Source organism: Guillardia theta (assembly GCF_000315625.1).
Source record: "Guillardia theta CCMP2712 unplaced genomic scaffold GUITHscaffold_79, whole genome shotgun sequence".
NCBI classification, from domain to species: Eukaryota; class Cryptophyceae; order Pyrenomonadales; family Geminigeraceae; genus Guillardia; species Guillardia theta.
In genome coordinates, this window is record NW_005434595.1 from 218,895 (window position 1) to 237,337 (window position 18,443).

Sequence of the window (18,443 nt, forward strand, 5' to 3'; positions counted from 1 at the left end):
AGGAAAATGTCTACTTGTGTTGTTTCATTCTTGATGGAAATATTGAGAGCAGGAGAGGGGATAGTGAGGAGATATAGTTTGTTGATCTCAGATGGCAACAATCTGTGCTTGTGATCTCCTCAATCTTCAATGATGTAGGTTGTTAATGTAACTTGTACTTTGGGAGCGGTTTGTTTTTGATGAAACATCATGACAGCAATGTTCTCATATTTCATTTTACTTTTACAACGCTGGTGAAGCGAAAGCAGCGAATGTCAATATCAGACAATCCCACTGAGAATTTCATTTCACCACATGAGTTTTCATACATACATACCCACCGGGGAGGAAAATTTTGATGTCCAGAGCTGACTGGAGCCACATGATGAAAAAGAAGTTTGACAACTTGTCAAGAGCTCAAACCGCAGGAGAAGCAAGAGCCTCTCTGTCTTCAGTGAAGCCTTGCAAGGCGATCGGCTCGCAATGCAGCAACAACGGAAGAGCACTGGAGACAGTGGAGAGGAACGACAGGGTCCTGGGCGGTGCAGACATTCTGAAGACCGAAGACAACTCTGTGATTACACGTCATGTGGTGGAATATGGACGAGGAGAAGACGACATGAAGCAAACGATAGATATCATGGTGAGATGAATGTAGTGGGTGTAGTAGTACTCCAGGGAAGCTAGCTGGAATCATACGAGTCAGGGGAGAGAGAAGAAAGGAGAGATAGGAGACTAGAACAGGAGAGGAGAGGAGAGGAGAGGAGAGGAGAGGAGAGGAGAGGAGAGGAGAGGACAAGGCGAGGGCAGAGGGCAGTAAATAGGACGAGTCGAGAAGAAGGTAGTCAAAGACAAAGGATCAGAGGAAGGGTTATCAAGCTCACTCTTTCTTTTGCGAAACACCATGACGGCATCTTTTGCGTCCGATACCTGCAGTTTGCTATCTCGTCTTTCACTTTCTTTGAACATCCCTGTGGGATCGACAACGATCAAGGCAAGACAACGATCATGGTCAAGGTCAAGAGGAAGTGCGAAGATAGTGAGAAGAGGGGGAGAGGAGGGAAGGAAAGCTGATAGAAGTCGTAGGTGGATGGGGAGGGAGGGAGGGAGGGAGGGAGGGAGGGAGGGAGGGAGGGAGGGAGGGAGGGAGGGAGGGAGGGAGAGAGAGGCAGGAAGAAGAAAATCCGTCAACTCACCGCATCACTGCAAGTTTGTCCCCAAGAGATTGTACAAACACGTTCAGAGAAAGGCAAAGACAAGAAAAAAGTCTCACTATGATATCTCGTCCACGTTCTGCACAAACATCATAACAACTGTCGATCTCAACACCATCTGATCATCAACTTTCAGCCCCCGACGATCTCTCAACAGAGGCAGCACCTGAACGTCGTTCTGAGTGAGAATAAAGTGACAACCAACAGCCTTGAGCAGATGGTGAGAAGACGCAGACGATGACAACAACAACCGTAAGAGCCAGCCAGGTGATGGCGTTGGTCGTGACTGCAAGAAGAAAAACTGCAGATCTGTCTCGCACTTCACTCCCTCCCTCTCCTTCGCTCTTCTCCTCTCACCGGGTGATGCTGGAGATGTGGATGGGGTAGATGATATCGTCTTCCCCTTCCTCTCTCCTCTTCTCAACGCTGAACAGACAGACCAACATCGCTGTCTTGAGACGGTTGATCGCTTGCGTCATCAGCGTCAGGTAGACTCCAATGGCCGCGAGCTGCAGGGGGATGGGAACGTTGCAGAAGAGCGAGTCTCGCACGGACGGGCATGACTGAAGGACGAGAAGATCATGAGACGCAACGTCCGCGAGGCAACAGATCAGGCGAACCTGCCAGAGGTACCACGCGAAAGCAGCTTGAACGAAGAAGGCGAGGAGAATCATCTGGTACGCGTGCAAATCATTCTCCTCCTCACCCTTCTCCTCTTCCTCCTCCTCCTCCTGCATCCCCCAGCTCTTCCTCCCTCCTCCTAGCCTGCCTCCTAGTGTTGTTCCTCACCGGACCAGCTTTGACGATTGCATTGAATAGTCCTTCTTGAAACGCAAGGTGAATAAAAGCACCGTACGCATTCTCCGAGTTCTGAAACCGACATGTCAGTAGCAGCAACGACGACGACGACGACGACGACGACAACAACAACAACAACATTATCATCATCACAGGGATTTGAAATCGGCAAACACAACTCTATTTGTGCCTCACGGACCTTCTCCCACTCCACTCTCTGTACATTTCTGAACCATCTCATCCTAGCAACCCTCCGCTCGCTACCATCATATCCCCCTAAACCCCTCCTTCATATCAGAATCCTCTCTCACCTGAATCCACATGGTGAGATCTTCGTCATCCTCCTCCTCAGCTCTCCGACCGTCTTCAAGCTCCTGTCAGATCAGACCCTTGTCAACACATCGCGTCAACAGCTTGATGAAAGAATGCACTTGTTCCAACATCCCTCCTCCTAAGCTTCTGTGCGACATTCGTGATGGATTAATGTCTGCAAACGATCTTCAAGGGGAGAACAACACGAGCATCGCTTCATACGCGGAGAGTGTGTTGTCAAGGCTCCTGGCCCAGCTGAGAACCTTGATCGACTGGCTCTCATGCTTGCTTGAAGTTTCGATGGTCGCAACATCCGCATCTTTCCTCGCCGTCACCTTAATCTCTCATCTCCTCCTCCTCGCACCCTCTGGATCTTCGACGTCCGGATCATACCCTTCGGCTCCTCTCCATCATCCTCATCCTGACCAGAAGCGTCAAGTCTCGTTCGCCTGCTCCTCTCCCTCGTCCGTCCGTCCCTCTCCCCCCCGTTCCTCTCCCCCCAGCTCCTCCGGCCTTGTCCTCCTCAGGTGCTTCACCGATTCGAAGTCCTGGTCGCTTCCTGTCTTCTTGGGCATCACATGCATGATCGACTCCTCCTTCGGGCCCGTCATCGCTGGTACCGACAAAGAGTGAAATCTTACAAGGCTGTGTGAGATCGCTTCACTCGACTCTGACTGGACTGATGGTCAGCGCACTGCCACCAACTTCAAAGATTGTCGAAAACTCACCAAGTCGTTGTCAACATGCATCGGCGTCTTCTTCACTCGCTGTGGCAGGATAGATTTCATGTCAAGATGGAACTGAACGACTCTATCAGAGTTCGACTGTGTAGCTTTTGAAGCATGAAGAATTACGTTTGCTAGTTGAGCTTCAGAAGCTTCGCTCTCGCCGTCCCCTTCAACTCTCCTCCCCTGTCCGCCCAACCCTTATCTCCCTCCTCTCCTTTCTCTCCCTCCTCTCCTTGCCTGATAGTTCGCCCTCCTCCCCCCGTTCGCCCTCTCCCCCGCTATCTCTTCGACTTCCTGCAGCCCCAGTTTCTCGTCTGCTCCGACATACTGAAGCTTCAGGCCTTTTCCTCGTGCAAGCACGATCACGAGAGATTCCAGCACCTGCGCAACTTGAATGAAAGCAGTGAAAGCAGAGGAAGTAACAGTGTCAAGTAACGGGGATGGAAAGACTGAATCGAGGCAGAACGGTGGTCTTACTGAGATTCTTGCTTCTTTATCAGCGTCCTTTTGTTCCAGCTCAGTGATCTTGTGCTTTAATGCGGTGACATACTTGTCAGGCTTCACTTCCGCCGTCTGTGGGAGGAAATCAATACAACACACATCAACAATGATGGTCGTTCACTGCGGTTGAGTGGCACAAAGTTGCAACAGCACTGAAGTCTGCTGTTTGATTTGGCTTCGTAGGATTTCCTGAGTCACAACATGATCAGCTCCTCTGCCTCACCATCTCCTAGACCGTTGCTCCTTCACAGTAACGATAACTCCCTCTCCCCTTTCTCGCTGTCCCATCTTGGTCCTTACCGTTCCGCGGTGTTGGTTGCGCGCTGTTAGGATTGCTTCTTAGCTTCGTTCGAGGGCTCAACGAAATTTTCGTTTGCTCTACAATATGCTCCCAAATGTCCTGCAGAAAGGTTTTCAGTGGATGCTCTCCACCTTCGCCCCTGATCATTTCTGCTCTCAACAAGCACACTGCTTCCTCCCCCTCCCTCCACTCCCCTCCCTCCTCCCACTCCTTCCCACTCCTCACCGATGGTGGCGGAGTTGCTTCTGCATCGGACACCCTTGGTGTAGTTGACCTTGAAGATCGCTTCCCTTTCGCCACCGCCGTGCTCTGCGCGTTCTGCCATGGCCTCTACTCTCACTCTCTCCTTCCTCCCCCCCCCTCCTCCTCCCTCACCCCTCGCGCGCTCCTCGGCGTCGGCTGCCCCGCGAACATCTCCACATCCCACTGCTCCGTCTGCCGCCGCGTCACTCCCTCCCCTCCCTCCCCTTGGCGTGCGCTCACCTCGGATGTAGCAGGGGAGGTGCTGGAGAGCTTGCTCCTGGCCTTGCGCAGTCCCGAAGTCTGCGAGGACAGGGCAGGGTCAAGTGAATGTTGAAGGAGGAAGGGGGAAGGGGACGGAAGGAAAGCAGAACGTTGTAGATACAAATCAGAGTGGCAGGGAGAGAAGGGAGAGCAAAAGAGATGGTCAAACGTATGTAGAGAGTATAGGAGGCTATGTCTTGCAGTGTTTGAGAGGTGAAGTAACTCAGTGACAAGGCTTAGCAAGATCGGCTTGCTGACACGTGTGTGTCGGAGGTGACGATCGAGGTGGGCAATATGGTACAACTCAGCCATGGTGGGGGAAGGAGTCAGCCATGGAACGAGGAGACACGTCATGAAAAGGACGAATCTGCTCATCACGTTCAGCTCGGTACCGGGAGCTCCGCCATGGAGGCGATATTTGACCTTCTGCCGAGGAATAACAGGAAAATATGCTATTTGTACCAATGATTTATTGAATTGACACTACTAAGAGAAATTCGACTTATTAAGTGAAATGGTAGCAATTTGAAACAAGGGTCGGAAGGGGTCAATTTCCCTACAAATGACGGGGTACTGCATGCAGACTGGGGAGCTGACAGACATGCAGTACCCCATTTGATCAACCAGAAAAGGGGGGTAGTGGTGGAGGTACAGTTGTATCTCCAGTGCAGTTCCGACCCTTGATCCTTTTTGATTATAAATTTGTACTGTGTAAGGAGTTAAAATGTTATTGAAATATTTTGTGTTATAAATTGGTCATATCCCGGTGACCAAGAAGTTGTACCAAACTTCTCTTCTAAAGGCTCCGGGCCGCCGGGGTCACGAGTCACTCACCAGTGCAGCTCCGGCACCAGATGCTCGGGCCCGGCCCGCTCCGAGCCGCTCGGTGCGGTGACGCCGCGGCAAGAGGCTCTGATCCGATGATCAGTCCGACACTGCGGACTGGCGGCCGCGGGCCCGGGGGGCGCGGCACTACTCAGTGGCTGCCAGTATATCCGAAGCCTAGAAAATGCCCAAACCGTGCCGCAGGCTCCGGAAGCGGGCCCGGCCACCGGGGGCTCGGAGTCACTACCCGGCGTTCCGTGTGACGGTGAAAGATTTGCGGAGTGGCAGACCCGCGGCCTAACTGACTTCCAGAGTCACGACGCTCAGTAGCCCAAAGACTCTGTGACTTCCGAAAGGTTTGAGGATTCATTTCTACTCATGAGCGAGCAAATCTCATTTGGCAAGGATAGGCAAGACACTATGAGAAAGCTCCATGAGGTCGTTAGATTGGAATGAGAGCTCAGGAGATAGGTCCTCCCCTCTCAATCCGCCCTCAGACCACCTCGCGCTGCTTATCCTCTTACTTGGCTGAGAAGGGGTTGAGGCTAGGAACGCCGGATTCCGACCTAGTGCCCTCGGAGAGCTACAGAGATTGGAGGAAGGAAGAGGATCAGAGAAGAGATACGAGGAGAAGCGAGCCTACCTTCTCGATCTGGGCGTCTACCTTGGTGCTCCTGCTCCTCAGCTTTTGCTCAAGGCTGCACCATCGACAGTATTACAAAGTCTTGACGAGGAGGAGGAGGAGGAGGAGGAGGAGGAGGAGGAGGAGGAGGAGGAGGAGCTTACGAGCTGATTTCGTTGCTCTCGAATCTCTCCTTGCCCGTGGCACCTGGGAACGTCATTTTCCTCGTATCAGGGGGAGAGGGTCTACCAGCGACGGACTGCCTTCCAGGCCTGCTCCTCTGCAGAGGAAGACTCATTAAAAGGCAAGGCAACAAGGAATGGGGTAGTCAAACCTTAGGAGCGTCCAAGTTGAGCTTGACGCCCTCGGTTTCAGACTGCAAGACAATGAGGCTGGCCCAGCAACAAAGTTGCGGTTCTCAGAGGAAGCAAGAAGAATCGACGCGGATGAAGGTGAGTGGAAATGAATGGAAATGACGACATGAATACAGGTGAGCAAGAGGACTAGCAGGATCGAACCTCAGCCTTTGGCTCTTTGGACTTGACCTCGCCGAACTTGGGCATGCTCATCTGGAATCAACAACCGATCAAACACCCTGGAAAGCTTGATCGAAGGTCGTTTCACCTTCCTTGCTGGCTTCGGAGCATCTCCTTCTTCTTCTGAGAGAGTAGATGTGTCAGCAGAGGATGGGAGGACGCAATTTCAAGTTGCAATCGTTGAAAAGAACTTCATGTCTGAGCGCAAACTTAGTACCTTGAGCAGCCTTCTTCCTCTGGGGTCCAAGCTTGGGCACCGTGAAGCCTTAGATGAAGGTCACCATCATCACCGCGATAGTTTCTGGAACCGCTCACCAGGTTTCTTGCTAACGGGCTCCGGGGCAGGGCCGTCAAGATCTACCCCGAGATCCTTGGATGCCTTTGCGCACCGTGAGGTCAACGAGGTTCGCAACAGTTCAAAGTCACCTTCTTCCTGGAAGCACTCTCTGTGATCGACTGGAGTGCCGGCGGCATCAGGTTGAGTCCTGCAGCCTGACATGTTGGCATCAGCAGGACGGAACACTGACATAGGCACCCACATCCGCTGACTTGGCAGCGAGCACTGGAAGAGTGAGCAGGGTTGATGCGATTGCAGCCCGACGACTCAGCCGCTCCTGAGCAGCAGCAGGGAGCTTATCAGCACCATAACAACATGGTGTTCGACTTCATACCTCTGAGGACATGGCGAGCGAGGCGACATTGCATGCAGCTCCAGCTCGAGCTGAAAAGGGATCAGATGGTTTGTACGAGGACAAGAAGAATAAGAGGAACCGGAGACGGGCTTCAAAGCAGGAGAGCTGACGTATGCCTGAGTGAAGGAAATGGATGTCAACCGGCCAGCAGCCCTTCGTTGACATTCACCTCAACCGAGGAGACTTGGCAGGACAAAGCTGCAGTAGCAACGATGCCAATGGACTTCCAGGAAGGCATTCTAGTTTCTGGGATAACAAAACGTCATGATCAGGTAGAGCAGGATCGTCTTCCTTCTTCATTTTCCTTACATCTTCTTTACTAGATTCCTGTCTGACAATTCTTCATCTCATCCCTCCTTTTCAAGCCTCCCGGATCTGCTTTATTCTCTTCTCTTCTCTTCTCTTCTCTTCTCCTCACCATGATCCCATCTCTCATCTTCCTTCTCTCCTCTCTCCTCTCTCTGATCTCTATTATTATTTGAGTTTATTAGACTGTTAGTCGAGGATTTCATACCTAAGAACTATTGCTCTCTGCGCATCTCTCGCCTATTTATCCGTCTAAAGGGGTTCCCAACCTTGGGAGGTCGGCCCTTTGCCGATCTCTAAACCCTAAATCCTCTAATCTCTAAATCCTAAACCCCAAACTCTAAATCCTCTCCCTATCTCTCCTCTACTCGCCTCCCCTCCACTTAATCTTCCTCCTCCTTCTCCTCTCCCAGCCTTCACTCATCCTCCCTTCTCTTCTGTGCTGTACTGTTCTGCCCACCACCTTACCCCCCTCCCCCCCGCCCCCCCTCTCCTCCTCTTCTCTCCTCTCTCCCTCCTCCCTCCTCCCTCCTGTCGCCTTGTATCGCCTCTCGGGGATCGTATTTCGTCAGCCATCTTCTGACATCTTTTATGCCTCATCCCCGCGCAGGTTTCTAGGATATTTCTCTGCGACTGCTGTTCTAAATGACACTGTCTCTGATGCAAATTCTAGAACTTGTCCTAGATTTGACCCAGTTTCTGCAATTTTACACAACCCCAATTTCGACCACCCCTACCCCCATTTTCACTCACAAATATATGGATAGTACCCGGTACTTCAGTATCTGGCTGGTCAGTCCACCTCCTTTCCTTTTCAATAGGCGTAACTCTACGACAAATTACAGAAATGGGAGTAGGCGCAGGCGCACGTAGAAAGAAGCAGCAGGAGCAGCAGGAGCAGCAGGAGCAGCAGGAGCAACAGGAGCAACAGGAGCAGCAGGAGCAAGAGAAACAACTGGAGCAATAGGAGGAGGAGGAGGAGGAGGAGGAGGAGGAGGAGGAGGAGGAGGAGGAGGAGGAGCGACCTGAATATTGGCAGGAAAAATTAGATGAGAAAAGAGATTGAATTAGTTTTCAGACTGAGATGGAAACGATCTAAGGGGATGCCACCTTGTAGAGCAAAACGGCGAACAGGAAGATTTGAGTTTGGAAGCCAAAGTATCGACGATAGCTGACGAAAAAGTTTACAGGACCGTCCAGAGGGCCTGATTGTCCTTCCAGAAGGCTTTCATTCTCCAAAGGGTAGATTATTGAACCTGATCGTGAGATTGAAGATGCCAGAATCTGCTGAGCTGGTTGATTGATTGCATGCACAATGACTTCATTCTTTTTCGTCATTGATTTGTGCTGGTGATCGCTTTCCAACCATGAATCATTGGACAACTTCGATCAGCAAGAATGCTATTGTTGAAGGAGGGTTAGTGCTGGAAAGGGATACAGAATCGCCACTGCACACCTTGACCTCATCCAATCAACTTTCGTATGAGATAGGTGAAGCTAAATCCACTGAATCAGAAGAAGATGTTCGAGTCGATGTCTTCTCAACAGAGTTCGTCGATATTCCGCTGTCAAAGACTTCGTTAGCAAGAAGCCCCAGCCTCAAGCATCGATCTAGACTCCTCAGGAATTTTGTCGGCAATGAATCAAATCCCATCGAAGTTTCTTTCTGGAACTTGAAGATGGAGGTTCCAGATGCAAACGCTCGTGTCGGGCTCTGTGCCTCCCCTCCCAGGAAGACCATCCTCTCCAGCGTCACTGGCGTCTTCGAGCCGGGAAAGTTCACAGCCATCATGGGGTCGAGCGGAGCAGGAAAGACGACGCTTCTCAACGCAGTGGCAGGGGAGGCAGCAGGCGGCATCCTCTCGGGAGCTGTGCGGTTCAATGGAGCCAAGGTTGACACAGCTACGATCCGCAGGCTTCGCGCTTTTGTGTTCCAGGATGATGTAGTGATGGGTACCATGACAGCCTACGAGGCTATCAGCATGTCGGCGAAGCTGAGACTTCCCCCGGACATGCCGCTCGAAGAGAAGATGAGGCGAGTAGATCAGGTGATTGAGATTTTGCAGCTGGATCAGTGCAAGGACAACGTGATAGGCTATCCCGGAGAGAAGAGCGGGGTCTCAGGAGGAGAGAGAAAGCGTATCAACATTGCCATGGAGCTTATCACGAACCCTTCTGTGCTGTTCCTGGATGAGCCAACTTCCGGCTTGGATACTCATACAGCACACAGCGTCTGCAAGACGTTGAAGGAGCTGGCTGCTGCTGGCAGGACGGTCGTTGCGACGATTCACCAGCCGTCCTCGGACATCTTCCACATGTTCGACAACCTGCTCCTGCTCGCCAGTGGTCGCATCCTCTACCAGGGGCCGTCCAGATCCTGCATGGACTACTTTGCAACGAGAGGCAGCCCATGTCCTCAGTTCACAAACCCGGCCGATCACATCTTCATGAAGGTCCTCAACGATCAGCTTGCCAGCAGTGAGCTCGAGCGCAAGGCGAAACGAGAGCAGATCGAGGGGTTGCTGTCGGAGTATGCGGAGTCTTCGACGTTCAAGGACATGGAGGCCCGCGTGAAGGTCCCAGGAAGCGGAGTGGACAAGAGCTCTTCCAGCTTCTCTCCCAGCCTGCTGCTCCAGATGAGCGTCCTCTTCGGCCGTGCAAAGAACAACGCGATAAGAAACCGGCTGATTCTCAGGGCCAAGATCGGCCAGTCACTGTTCATGGGGCTTCTCATGGGGTTGATCTATCGTGACTTGCAGACTAACCAAAAGTCGATCCAGGTCAACCCTGCTGCGATCTCATTGCGATGATTGAAATCTTCTGAGTAGAATCGGACCGGGGCCCTCTTCTTCGTATCTGTTAACGTCACCATGTCAGCTGCCATGACAGGTGGTCGCTCTAATCTGAAGTTAAAAGTAGATGTGAAAGGAGAAGATAGTTAGAGCCATTTACATTTCAAAGATAGATTAGCAGTGAAAGAGGTATTGACTTCGACCGGCTGATATTTGAGCAGTCATCTCAGCCTTCGGTGTCGAGCGAGTCGTGTTTGAGAGGGAGCGGAGCATCGGAATGTACAGGTGGGTGTGACAGAGGAGGAGAGACAGTCGACTTAACTTGAGTTCTGACAGCACGTTTGCATACTTCCTAGCAAAAATCATTGTCGAGCTTCCTCACAACATCATTTTTCCGTTCATACAAGCGAACATCGTGTACTTTCTGCTGGAGCTGCAGCTGTCAGCGCACCACTGGATCACATGGTGGGTTGTTGTCTCTCTCTCTCTCTCTCTCTCTCTCTCTCTCTCTCTCTCTCTCTCTCTCTCTCTCTCTCTCTCTCTCTCTCTCTCTCTCTCTCGCCCAGCTCATCATTTTTGAAGGTGCGTTATCTTTTCTATGCTCAATAACGTCGGGAATGCTCTTGGGATCTGGTGAGGGTTGAGAGGTGGAGTGTGTGCTTGTCGATGACGCTGTCTACTATGACAGCCTCGCTTGCTTGTTCAAAGATCTTGAGGCCACTGTACAGATCGGTGAAAGAAGTCAGGATTGATTCATCTCCTCATGGTGTTTCTCAGCTCCCGTCTTCATCCTACCGCTCACACTCTTCAGCGGCTTCTTCGTAAATCAGAAGGGTAGCAAGTCAACCTGATTGTCAACCGTCGGTTCATGTTGCATGCAGGCATTCCTGTCTACTTCGATTGGATCAAATACATCTCTCCCATGCGCTATAGGTAACCCACACATGTCATCCTGCTGTTGCTGCTGCTGTACTCGTCTGCTGTTATCACCGACTTCACCTTTCTTCCCAGCCCCCGTTCTCTCTCTGTCTCTCGGCCCCTCTCTCTGTCTCTCTCTCTGTCTCTCTGTCTCTGTCTCTCTCGCTCTCCCCCCCCCCCTTCCCCCTCTCAATCTCACTATTTTCGCAGCTTCATGGCTTTCATGCTGAACGAGTACACCGGTCACTCTCCTTCGCTTCCGTTGAATTACCAGCGTCTCATGTCGAGCAGGTCTGAAGCTCAAGTGCGATGATAACGAGCTTGTCGCTCGACCCTCTTGTCCTCTCTTGAAGGTTCCAACAGCAAGTCTCTCCTCCATACTGACCTCCAGCCCTCACAGGCCGGCACCGCCACCTCCCTTCCTGTCTACAAGCCCTGCTTCTGCCCCGTAGTGGATGGAGTTCAGGTCCTGCTTGCTCAAGTCTTGCTAGGGTCTGATGCTCGTGTAGGTGTTGAATCAGATGGGAATGACAGGAGACCTCACGATCTGGTTCCGCCTCTCCTCCTCCTCCTCCTCCTCCCTCCCTCTCATCATCATCATCATCATCATCATCATCATCATCATCATCATCATCATCATCATCATCATCATTATCATCCTTCTGGTCTCCTCCATTGCTCTGCCTTACATCTTCCTGCCTCGCCTCCTCCACCACCACTACCATCATCGCTGCTGTTGTCTTGACTCTGCGAGCAGGGAGAACGTCGGTGTCCTGCTAGGGCTGTGGTGCGGCTTCATCATCCTCGCCTTCCTCCTCTTGCACAGGTACGCGAGCAATCGCGAGCTCTGCGGCTTGACAGGTGGAGCAGACTGGTGGTGACGAGGGAGAGGCAGCGAGCGAAGCTGCTGTCCAACGACTCGTGAAGCAGCAGCGACTTGTGGGAGCGAGTGAGGAAGTGAAGTGAGCGAAGCAGGAGGATGTGAATTGAGGGAGAATCAAAACTTTCAATGAAGGACAAGGCGGAAGACATTGGGGTGTGATGGAGTTTGGTCGAGATACAAACACACCGTGCAGGTTTCTGTGTGCCGGGAAAAGGAGTGACAGGAACAAACACGTTCCAAAGGAAACAGCGGAGATGTCAACATCTGTTACAAGAAGACTGTATTGTTTGAGAGTGGCAAGAGGCAAGAGACAAGCAGCGAGCCGGAGAGATTTCGACCTACCGCAGAGTCTGCAGCGCTCAGACGCCATCGGCGAACAAGACAACCTTGAGTCCTTCCTCGAGCCGAAAGGAAGCAGATCGATGTGGGCTGAGTAACTGATGAGACGGTCCGGCATGCAAGAAGAGGAGTCGAAGGCCAAGGCGGTAGAGAAGGAAGGTTGGAGGGAGTGAAGGAGGGAGAAGGAAGGCTGGAGGGAGTGAAGGAGGATACCTCATGTCGACGTTGCCGTCCTTTCTCAAGATCCCGAGCGCCTTGACTGATGTCAACGAACAAGAAAGACTACAGCATCTCCTCTGCTCACCACAGCCTTCTTGCTCATGGCAAGCTCGGAGATTTGACCGAAGGTCCTTTCCTCCATCGTCAACCCTACAGCAGCCTCTCCTCTCCTCCTCTCTCTTCTTCCTATCCTCCCTCCCCTTCCCCTTCCCCTTCCTCGCAGACAGAGCTCTTGCCTGATGGAGCCGGAGGGTCCGAAGAAGGAGGCGTCAACAGCAACGATCTGGCAACTCAGAATCAGTCCTGCTGACCAAGGCATTATAAACTCGTCCCGTGTTCTTTCCACGTCCACTTGCCCTCTATCCTCCCCTCAGTCTCTTTTGCCTCTTCCTCCAGCTCCCCTCCCGTCCTCTTGATTCACCTCCGATCCTGTGGCGTCGAGGAAGTCTTGATACACTGAATTCACTTCTGGGTTCCACAGCACCTGCACATTCAGCATGAGTTCCTCCGCCCCCTATCTTTTTCCCTCCTCCCCCCTCCCCCCCTCCCTTCTCCTCCTCCCTCCTCCTCCCCCCCTGCCTTCTCTCTCTCCCATATCTTTCGCTTCCCTCATATTCCTCCCTCTTCCCCCCGCCCCTGGTCCTCCTCGTCTAGCACCTGAACAAAGGCTCCGGCTTCCAAGTAGGAAGTCTGTACGCATTGGATGTGCACGCCAGGGTTGCTCAAAGCGAACTGAGAGGGAGAGTGAAAGTGAGGAGAGAGGAGGAGAAAATGAGGAAGGGAATGGAAGCAGAAAGAGAAGGAGGGAGACAGGAGAAGTAGGAGGCGAGGGAAGAGAAACAGGAGGGGATAGGATAAAAGGCAGAAGGAAGACAGGAAGGAGAACATGGGTAGAGAGGGAGAGATTCTACCTTCTCTGCCAGGCTGCAGGTGAGAGAGTTCTGGATCTCTGCGATGATCTGAAGGGGTTTCGTGTGCCCCTGACTGCTGCGAGTTAGGGAGGGAGAGAAGAAGAGGAGGAGAGGGGCAAGAGGAGGAGCAACTGATCTACCTCTTCCTCGCTTCGAGCACAATCTTGGTAGCAGCAAGCACACGAGCCTGGGTACAAGTTGAGCGAGCAGGAGCAGCATAGAAGGAGGAGATGAAGAGAGGGGAAGTGACAGGAGGAGACGATTACATCTCTCTCCCCAGCTGTCAAGGATTCAGACTTGCCATCCTGCAGAGCTCGAAGAATTCAGCAAAAGATTAAACAAATCTGAAAGGAAATACCGCCTGTGAGAAACAGTCAGAGCGGGTAAGGGTGACGAGGAAAAATGAAGAGGAAGGCGGAGGGATGAGGAAGAGGCAGCAAGGGTCTTCACCGGAATGATGATTGTCTCGATGTCGTGCAGGGGAATCTGTTGATTTGCATTAAAACGTGATATTGCGAAGTCCCTTCTTCCCCTGCCCCTTCCCTGGCTTCTCATGTCTTTTCCTCCCCTCCCCTCCCCTCCCTTCTTTCCTCTCTCCTCTTCTTCACTCGTCTCTTGCTGTTTATACAGTACCTTCTTCACATCTGACTTGCTCAATGAACTTCCCTGAATGTGCTTGAACTTGGCGTGATTGGGCCTATTGCACCAATTCATCACCGTCAGAGACAGCAACAACGTAGAGATCCAGAAAGAAAGGAACGGATACAAAGGAGTGAAATCAGTTGTAATTAGAAGAGGAAAGAACAAACCAGAAGATAATTGGGTCCGGATGAACAGCAGTGACTGATGATCCTCTACTCATGGACATGTAATTTTGTCTGGAACCCACAAGAATTTTCACAAGAATTTTCACCTGGGCAGGATGTTGTCGATCTCGGAAAGAATCTCTCCGTCACGATCCAGATTCAGAACCAACACATGCTGAAGGGCAGGTGTGAGCACTCATGGTACAATAAGATCACAGTCTTACACACAGTTTTCAACAAGAAAGAAACAAAACAAGTCAACAGAGGAAATCAATTCAAATCTTCTTGTAAGCACGCAAGACAGGAAAACATGTCAGAACCTTTGGGTCTGCTCTAAGAGCTTGTTCGACATCTCTGACGGCTGGACTCCATGCCGCATCCCTAGCGCAAGTTAAAGTTACAAGAAAAAATACAACCTTATCGCACGAACTTTGTTTGCGCTGCTCGCCGCCAACAAGTGATCTTGTCGTTTCTATTGCACAATCGGTAAGACCTTGGGCAGGGCAGTGAAGTCACACACTTGGACAGGATCACCAGCTTGCTCTTCTCCGGAAGAATCTCATTTCCTGCAGACGAAGCAATGAGATGCCGGGAAATAGCTGTAGCTAGCAGACCTGATGGGTTCATCATAACCTTTCCATCGCTCGTGATCCACCCCAGCAATACAGAATCGGGGAAATGAGCGCCTGCGAAGAGTTTGCAGTGAGATGAAGAAAAGAACAAGAAGAAGCTGTAAGAACAAGAAGATCGGAAACAACATCATCTTGGAAGGCAGAAATCAGAAAGAGAAGATAACGAATATGACGAAGGCACATGGAATATGCTCTGCATGATTCATTGACATCACCCATTTGTTTGAAAGATTTTCCTTGGAGCCATGGATACTGTCGTTTCTCGATCAACTTCGCTTGGATGAGACAACACAAAAATCTACAGTACCATCTCTGATGACCGCAGGTAAATTTCACTCCCCTGAAAGGCATCAACATGTCAATCTGTCATCGATCCTTTCCTTGACACCAACCTTCGATTGGTCGAGGATGTCGGTGTACACAGATGCGAGTCGCGGCTGCTTGCTATGAGAGAGAGCAAGAGAGAGTTGACAGTAGGTCATCACCTCGAGAGCTGTCACTGCCATGATTCGCCGTCTGCCACCACGTGATGAGAAGAAGAAAGAAAAGGAACAGAAACAAACTTACGAGAAAGAATTTTTGGTGACAAACATGAGCTCGTCCAAGTCTCTCTCTCCCTCCTACAGCAATTCGAGAAGAAATCCTATCAGTTCGCACAGTATGGCAGTAGCGATGAAAGTTACTGGATCGCAATCTGCAACGACGACCTTGATGTCGTTCTTGTTTGGTCCGATCTTCTTCCCAGGCTTCACAAATCTCATCGTTTGGGAGCAACAAAGGACAAGAAAACCTGTCGATCAGCCTGGAGAGCTTGCAGACAGGCAGCTTGCGAGATGAGATCAGCCTTGGATACACATTAGCACAGCAAATCAGAAGTAGCAACCAAGAAGAGACCTCGTCTTTTGTCTCGTCGGGCAAGATCAGGACATGCTAAGAATCAATTTCAGATGAACTAGAATCGTAGGAAAGGAAGTTGAGGCAGACTGATCCTAAAGCATCAAGCAAAAAAGAGGCAGAGGAGGAGGGCGATAAGGGAGGAGACAACCTGTGCGGCTCCAGCGGAAACCATGCGCAAGTCCGGGAGAGTCCCTAACAGTTCAAGTTCATACTCACAGACTCGTCAAATGCAGCATAGAGAACCAGGATTGCCTTTCCTCGTGAAAATGGGCAATGTGGTCTTTTCGAGTTGATCAGCCTGCCGATGATGTGTTCAGTTGCTGATATACGTCAGGGCCGGGCGGTACTAGCTCTTGATCCATTTCTTCCTTCTCTTTGCTTGCAAGGATCACGACAGGCTTCCAAAGTGTCAACGACCATGAACCCCGCCTTGTTGATCAAAAACACCTTGAGAGGAATTCGGCCATCGCTAGCAGCTGCTTCGATCTGGATTTGCAAGTGAGAAACCCAAATTGGCAGAGGTTTTGCCCTCAGCAACATTTTCTGACATTGTCGCACGTACAATATCATGTTTGTTGTGATACCTGTCGAAGCATTGGGATAGTTTTGTCGTTCCAGTTCAACATCACAATGTGATCTCGTTCCACAATCTGTATGAAATGTGAGTTTACATAGCCAGCACAAACAAATCCTTGCCTTGTGCGTTCCTGACAGGGCAGAGGACAAAGCAACCTGTCAAGCAATCAATCTAGGGTCGAACATGAGAAAGACAAAATGAGCAGATTCGAACCTCAATGGCTGATGTAATTGTTCCCAATAAGACCGCAAATGTCAGACACCCCTGACAATCAATCTGTGAGAAATTTCATGACTCAGGAACAATCTTGCAACCGTCACAAAGAGAATGTTGGCGATGAAAGCAGACTGAGGCTTCTCCTCGTCAACCACTGGACAAGAAGTCATTTCAACGAGCGAAGGTCGCCTACAAACCAGAAACTCCGGGTGCATTGTTGAGCAAAGCATCTGGAAAAGTGATGAGTTGAGCATCCTGGGTACGTTATTATGCTCTGACATGACTTGAACAATGCTGATCGCCAATTGGTTTCTCCTGTGACGAGACAGAGCCAAGCACCAAAAAATACCTGGTGGAAATGAAATCCGAATCAACTCAGAACAGATTGAACTGAGGGGTAACAAACCAGAGCAGCAGAGAATGAAAAGAACATTATCAGCTTGGAGAATACATTCGCAGTAAGCAACTGTTGAGATCCCGTCCTTGTAAACCAGCGCACACCAACTTCAAAGGACATTTACCTGATTGACCTTGTACGTCAACAGATCTTGGAATTCCGCATAGGATTCTGTAATTCTGCCAGATCAAGTCAACACTTTGACTCGAATAATTCTTTTCACACTCACCTCTCTGGGATTTTCAGAGCTGCAAAGATCCCCTTGCATGCAAAGTGAGGAGAGGACGACTTCTTCTAAAGTTTGCTACCTTCCATTCTGTCGCCCTGTAAACGAGGCTGTCTGCCACGATATCTTGCCTGAACAAGACGGTAACCAAGAGGCTAGTATTTGCCAAGGAGAAGGATGAAAGACGAGATAGATTCAGAAGGAGCACGAGATAGATTCATCTTGATCGCAGACAGGATGGTGCGATTGTTACCTCGCGGAAAAAGCTAGGCCATCGGGGATGGCAACCTTCAGGAGTCAAGAAAACAATAAACAATATCAGTAGAGGCATAAAGCATTTCATTTGGTACATGAAGAATTTCATTTGGTACATGGCAAACGATTCACAGGCCTGGATGAAATTCCTACCTTTCTGCCAAGTGGTGATCCAACCACTGATGTCCTCTGAAACCATCGCCGGAGGAAACTATCATTCGGAACAAACCACCACAAAGCTTATGAAAGGAAGTAGTCATACCACAGAAGAAATTTCCTCCGAAGGGAATTCCTTGAGAGCTCAAGTCAGCTATGGGCACCTGACTTTCGTCTGCTTCTCATCCTCCCATCCGTGTGCTATCTACCTCTTCGGAAAATTGATTCCTCACCTTGAAAGCCGCCGAAACCGATGAAGGCTGCGAGGGCGTTACTTTGTGGAAGGAAATATGGTATGCATCTACCTTAAACCCGACACTCAGCAACATGAGTGCAATGGAAAGAACAAGTCTTGGTACACTGAAGGCAAGTGTCTTTGACCTGGGTGGATTAACGAGAGGAGAAGACGTGAGTTGATGGCAGTCGGCAGGAACTTCTCATTACCTGACCATTTTCGATTCTTCAACACCATGTACATGCTTAGAAAAGGCGCTACATGCCAGGTTGTGAAGGCCTGCTACCCGCGGGTGATTCTTCAGTGTAAGAGAAGCAGCGATCTTCCTCTGGGTGAGGAGCGGAGGAGCAGGGAGAAACCCTGTGCACAATAATCAGTGTTATCCTCCTTGTTCCAAACTTGTTTCTCCTCTTCAATGGTATCTGAAGCCCCACACATCTTATAGCTCGCTCTGGCTTCGAATACGGCACGTACGCACTTGTTCTATTACTGCATACTCGCCTTTTCTTGATCTTTGAGTGAGTGACACATTATGAGATCTCCTTTGAATCACTATCAGAGCGTCTGCCATCTCCCTTCTTCCTCACCTCTCGTTACATCTCTGCTCCCCCCACCCCCTTCCCCTTGTTGACTCACCTGCACCTTTCACAACCAACATGGAAGGAG

The 18,443-nt window shown here is 50.7% G+C and overlaps 4 protein-coding genes across 4 annotated transcripts; 1 reads left to right on the top strand and 3 right to left on the bottom strand.

The window, feature by feature from the left end:
• Window positions 1-1,251: 1,251 nt before the first annotated feature.
• GUITHDRAFT_114902 (hypothetical protein) lies at window positions 1,252-4,744 on the bottom strand (the record flags this gene model as incomplete). Its single annotated transcript, XM_005825947.1, has 18 exons — window positions 1,252-1,311; window positions 1,360-1,401; window positions 1,445-1,502; window positions 1,551-1,756; window positions 1,814-1,924; window positions 1,983-2,063; window positions 2,303-2,365; window positions 2,668-2,724; window positions 2,840-2,977; window positions 3,032-3,103; window positions 3,323-3,412; window positions 3,509-3,604; window positions 3,654-3,721; window positions 3,833-3,932; window positions 4,059-4,151; window positions 4,209-4,268; window positions 4,317-4,376; window positions 4,730-4,744. The coding sequence occupies 18 exons, from the start codon at window positions 4,742-4,744 to the stop codon at window positions 1,252-1,254; spliced, it is 1,470 nt and encodes a 489-aa protein (XP_005826004.1).
• A 767-nt stretch (window positions 4,745-5,511) lies between these two features.
• GUITHDRAFT_154546 (hypothetical protein) lies at window positions 5,512-7,260 on the bottom strand. The gene is made up of 14 exons (XM_005825948.1): window positions 7,182-7,260; window positions 7,092-7,128; window positions 6,992-7,041; window positions 6,860-6,934; window positions 6,747-6,812; window positions 6,636-6,699; window positions 6,538-6,585; window positions 6,409-6,443; window positions 6,303-6,353; window positions 6,119-6,160; window positions 6,034-6,064; window positions 5,949-5,991; window positions 5,806-5,860; window positions 5,512-5,745 (listed from the first exon to the last, which is right to left on the bottom strand). The coding sequence occupies exons 1-14, from the start codon at window positions 7,248-7,250 to the stop codon at window positions 5,683-5,685; spliced, it is 729 nt and encodes a 242-aa protein (XP_005826005.1). The 5' UTR covers window positions 7,251-7,260; the 3' UTR covers window positions 5,512-5,682.
• A 1,788-nt stretch (window positions 7,261-9,048) lies between these two features.
• GUITHDRAFT_58672 (hypothetical protein) lies at window positions 9,049-11,041 on the top strand (the record flags this gene model as incomplete). The annotated part of the gene is made up of 7 exons (XM_005825949.1): window positions 9,049-10,098; window positions 10,147-10,207; window positions 10,329-10,395; window positions 10,447-10,585; window positions 10,764-10,842; window positions 10,888-10,944; window positions 10,992-11,041. Coding segments are annotated over 7 exons (1,503 nt in total), but the record flags the coding sequence as incomplete, so codon positions are not given.
• A 1,229-nt stretch (window positions 11,042-12,270) lies between these two features.
• On the bottom strand, window positions 12,271-17,871 carry GUITHDRAFT_114905 (hypothetical protein; the record flags this gene model as incomplete). The annotated part of the gene is made up of 36 exons (XM_005825950.1): window positions 12,271-12,340; window positions 12,464-12,504; window positions 12,555-12,752; window positions 12,891-12,953; window positions 13,127-13,201; window positions 13,381-13,453; window positions 13,521-13,567; window positions 14,014-14,077; window positions 14,507-14,567; window positions 14,613-14,658; window positions 14,703-14,752; window positions 14,801-14,872; window positions 15,034-15,070; window positions 15,126-15,158; window positions 15,211-15,255; window positions 15,304-15,334; window positions 15,386-15,438; window positions 15,502-15,564; window positions 15,609-15,662; window positions 15,713-15,748; window positions 15,864-15,907; window positions 15,959-16,013; window positions 16,063-16,113; window positions 16,163-16,201; window positions 16,300-16,365; window positions 16,506-16,556; window positions 16,607-16,662; window positions 16,706-16,738; window positions 16,788-16,857; window positions 16,915-16,974; window positions 17,030-17,084; window positions 17,135-17,166; window positions 17,214-17,262; window positions 17,385-17,419; window positions 17,776-17,802; window positions 17,848-17,871. The coding sequence occupies 36 exons, from the start codon at window positions 17,869-17,871 to the stop codon at window positions 12,271-12,273; spliced, it is 1,959 nt and encodes a 652-aa protein (XP_005826007.1).
• Between the last annotated feature and the right edge of the window lie 572 nt (window positions 17,872-18,443).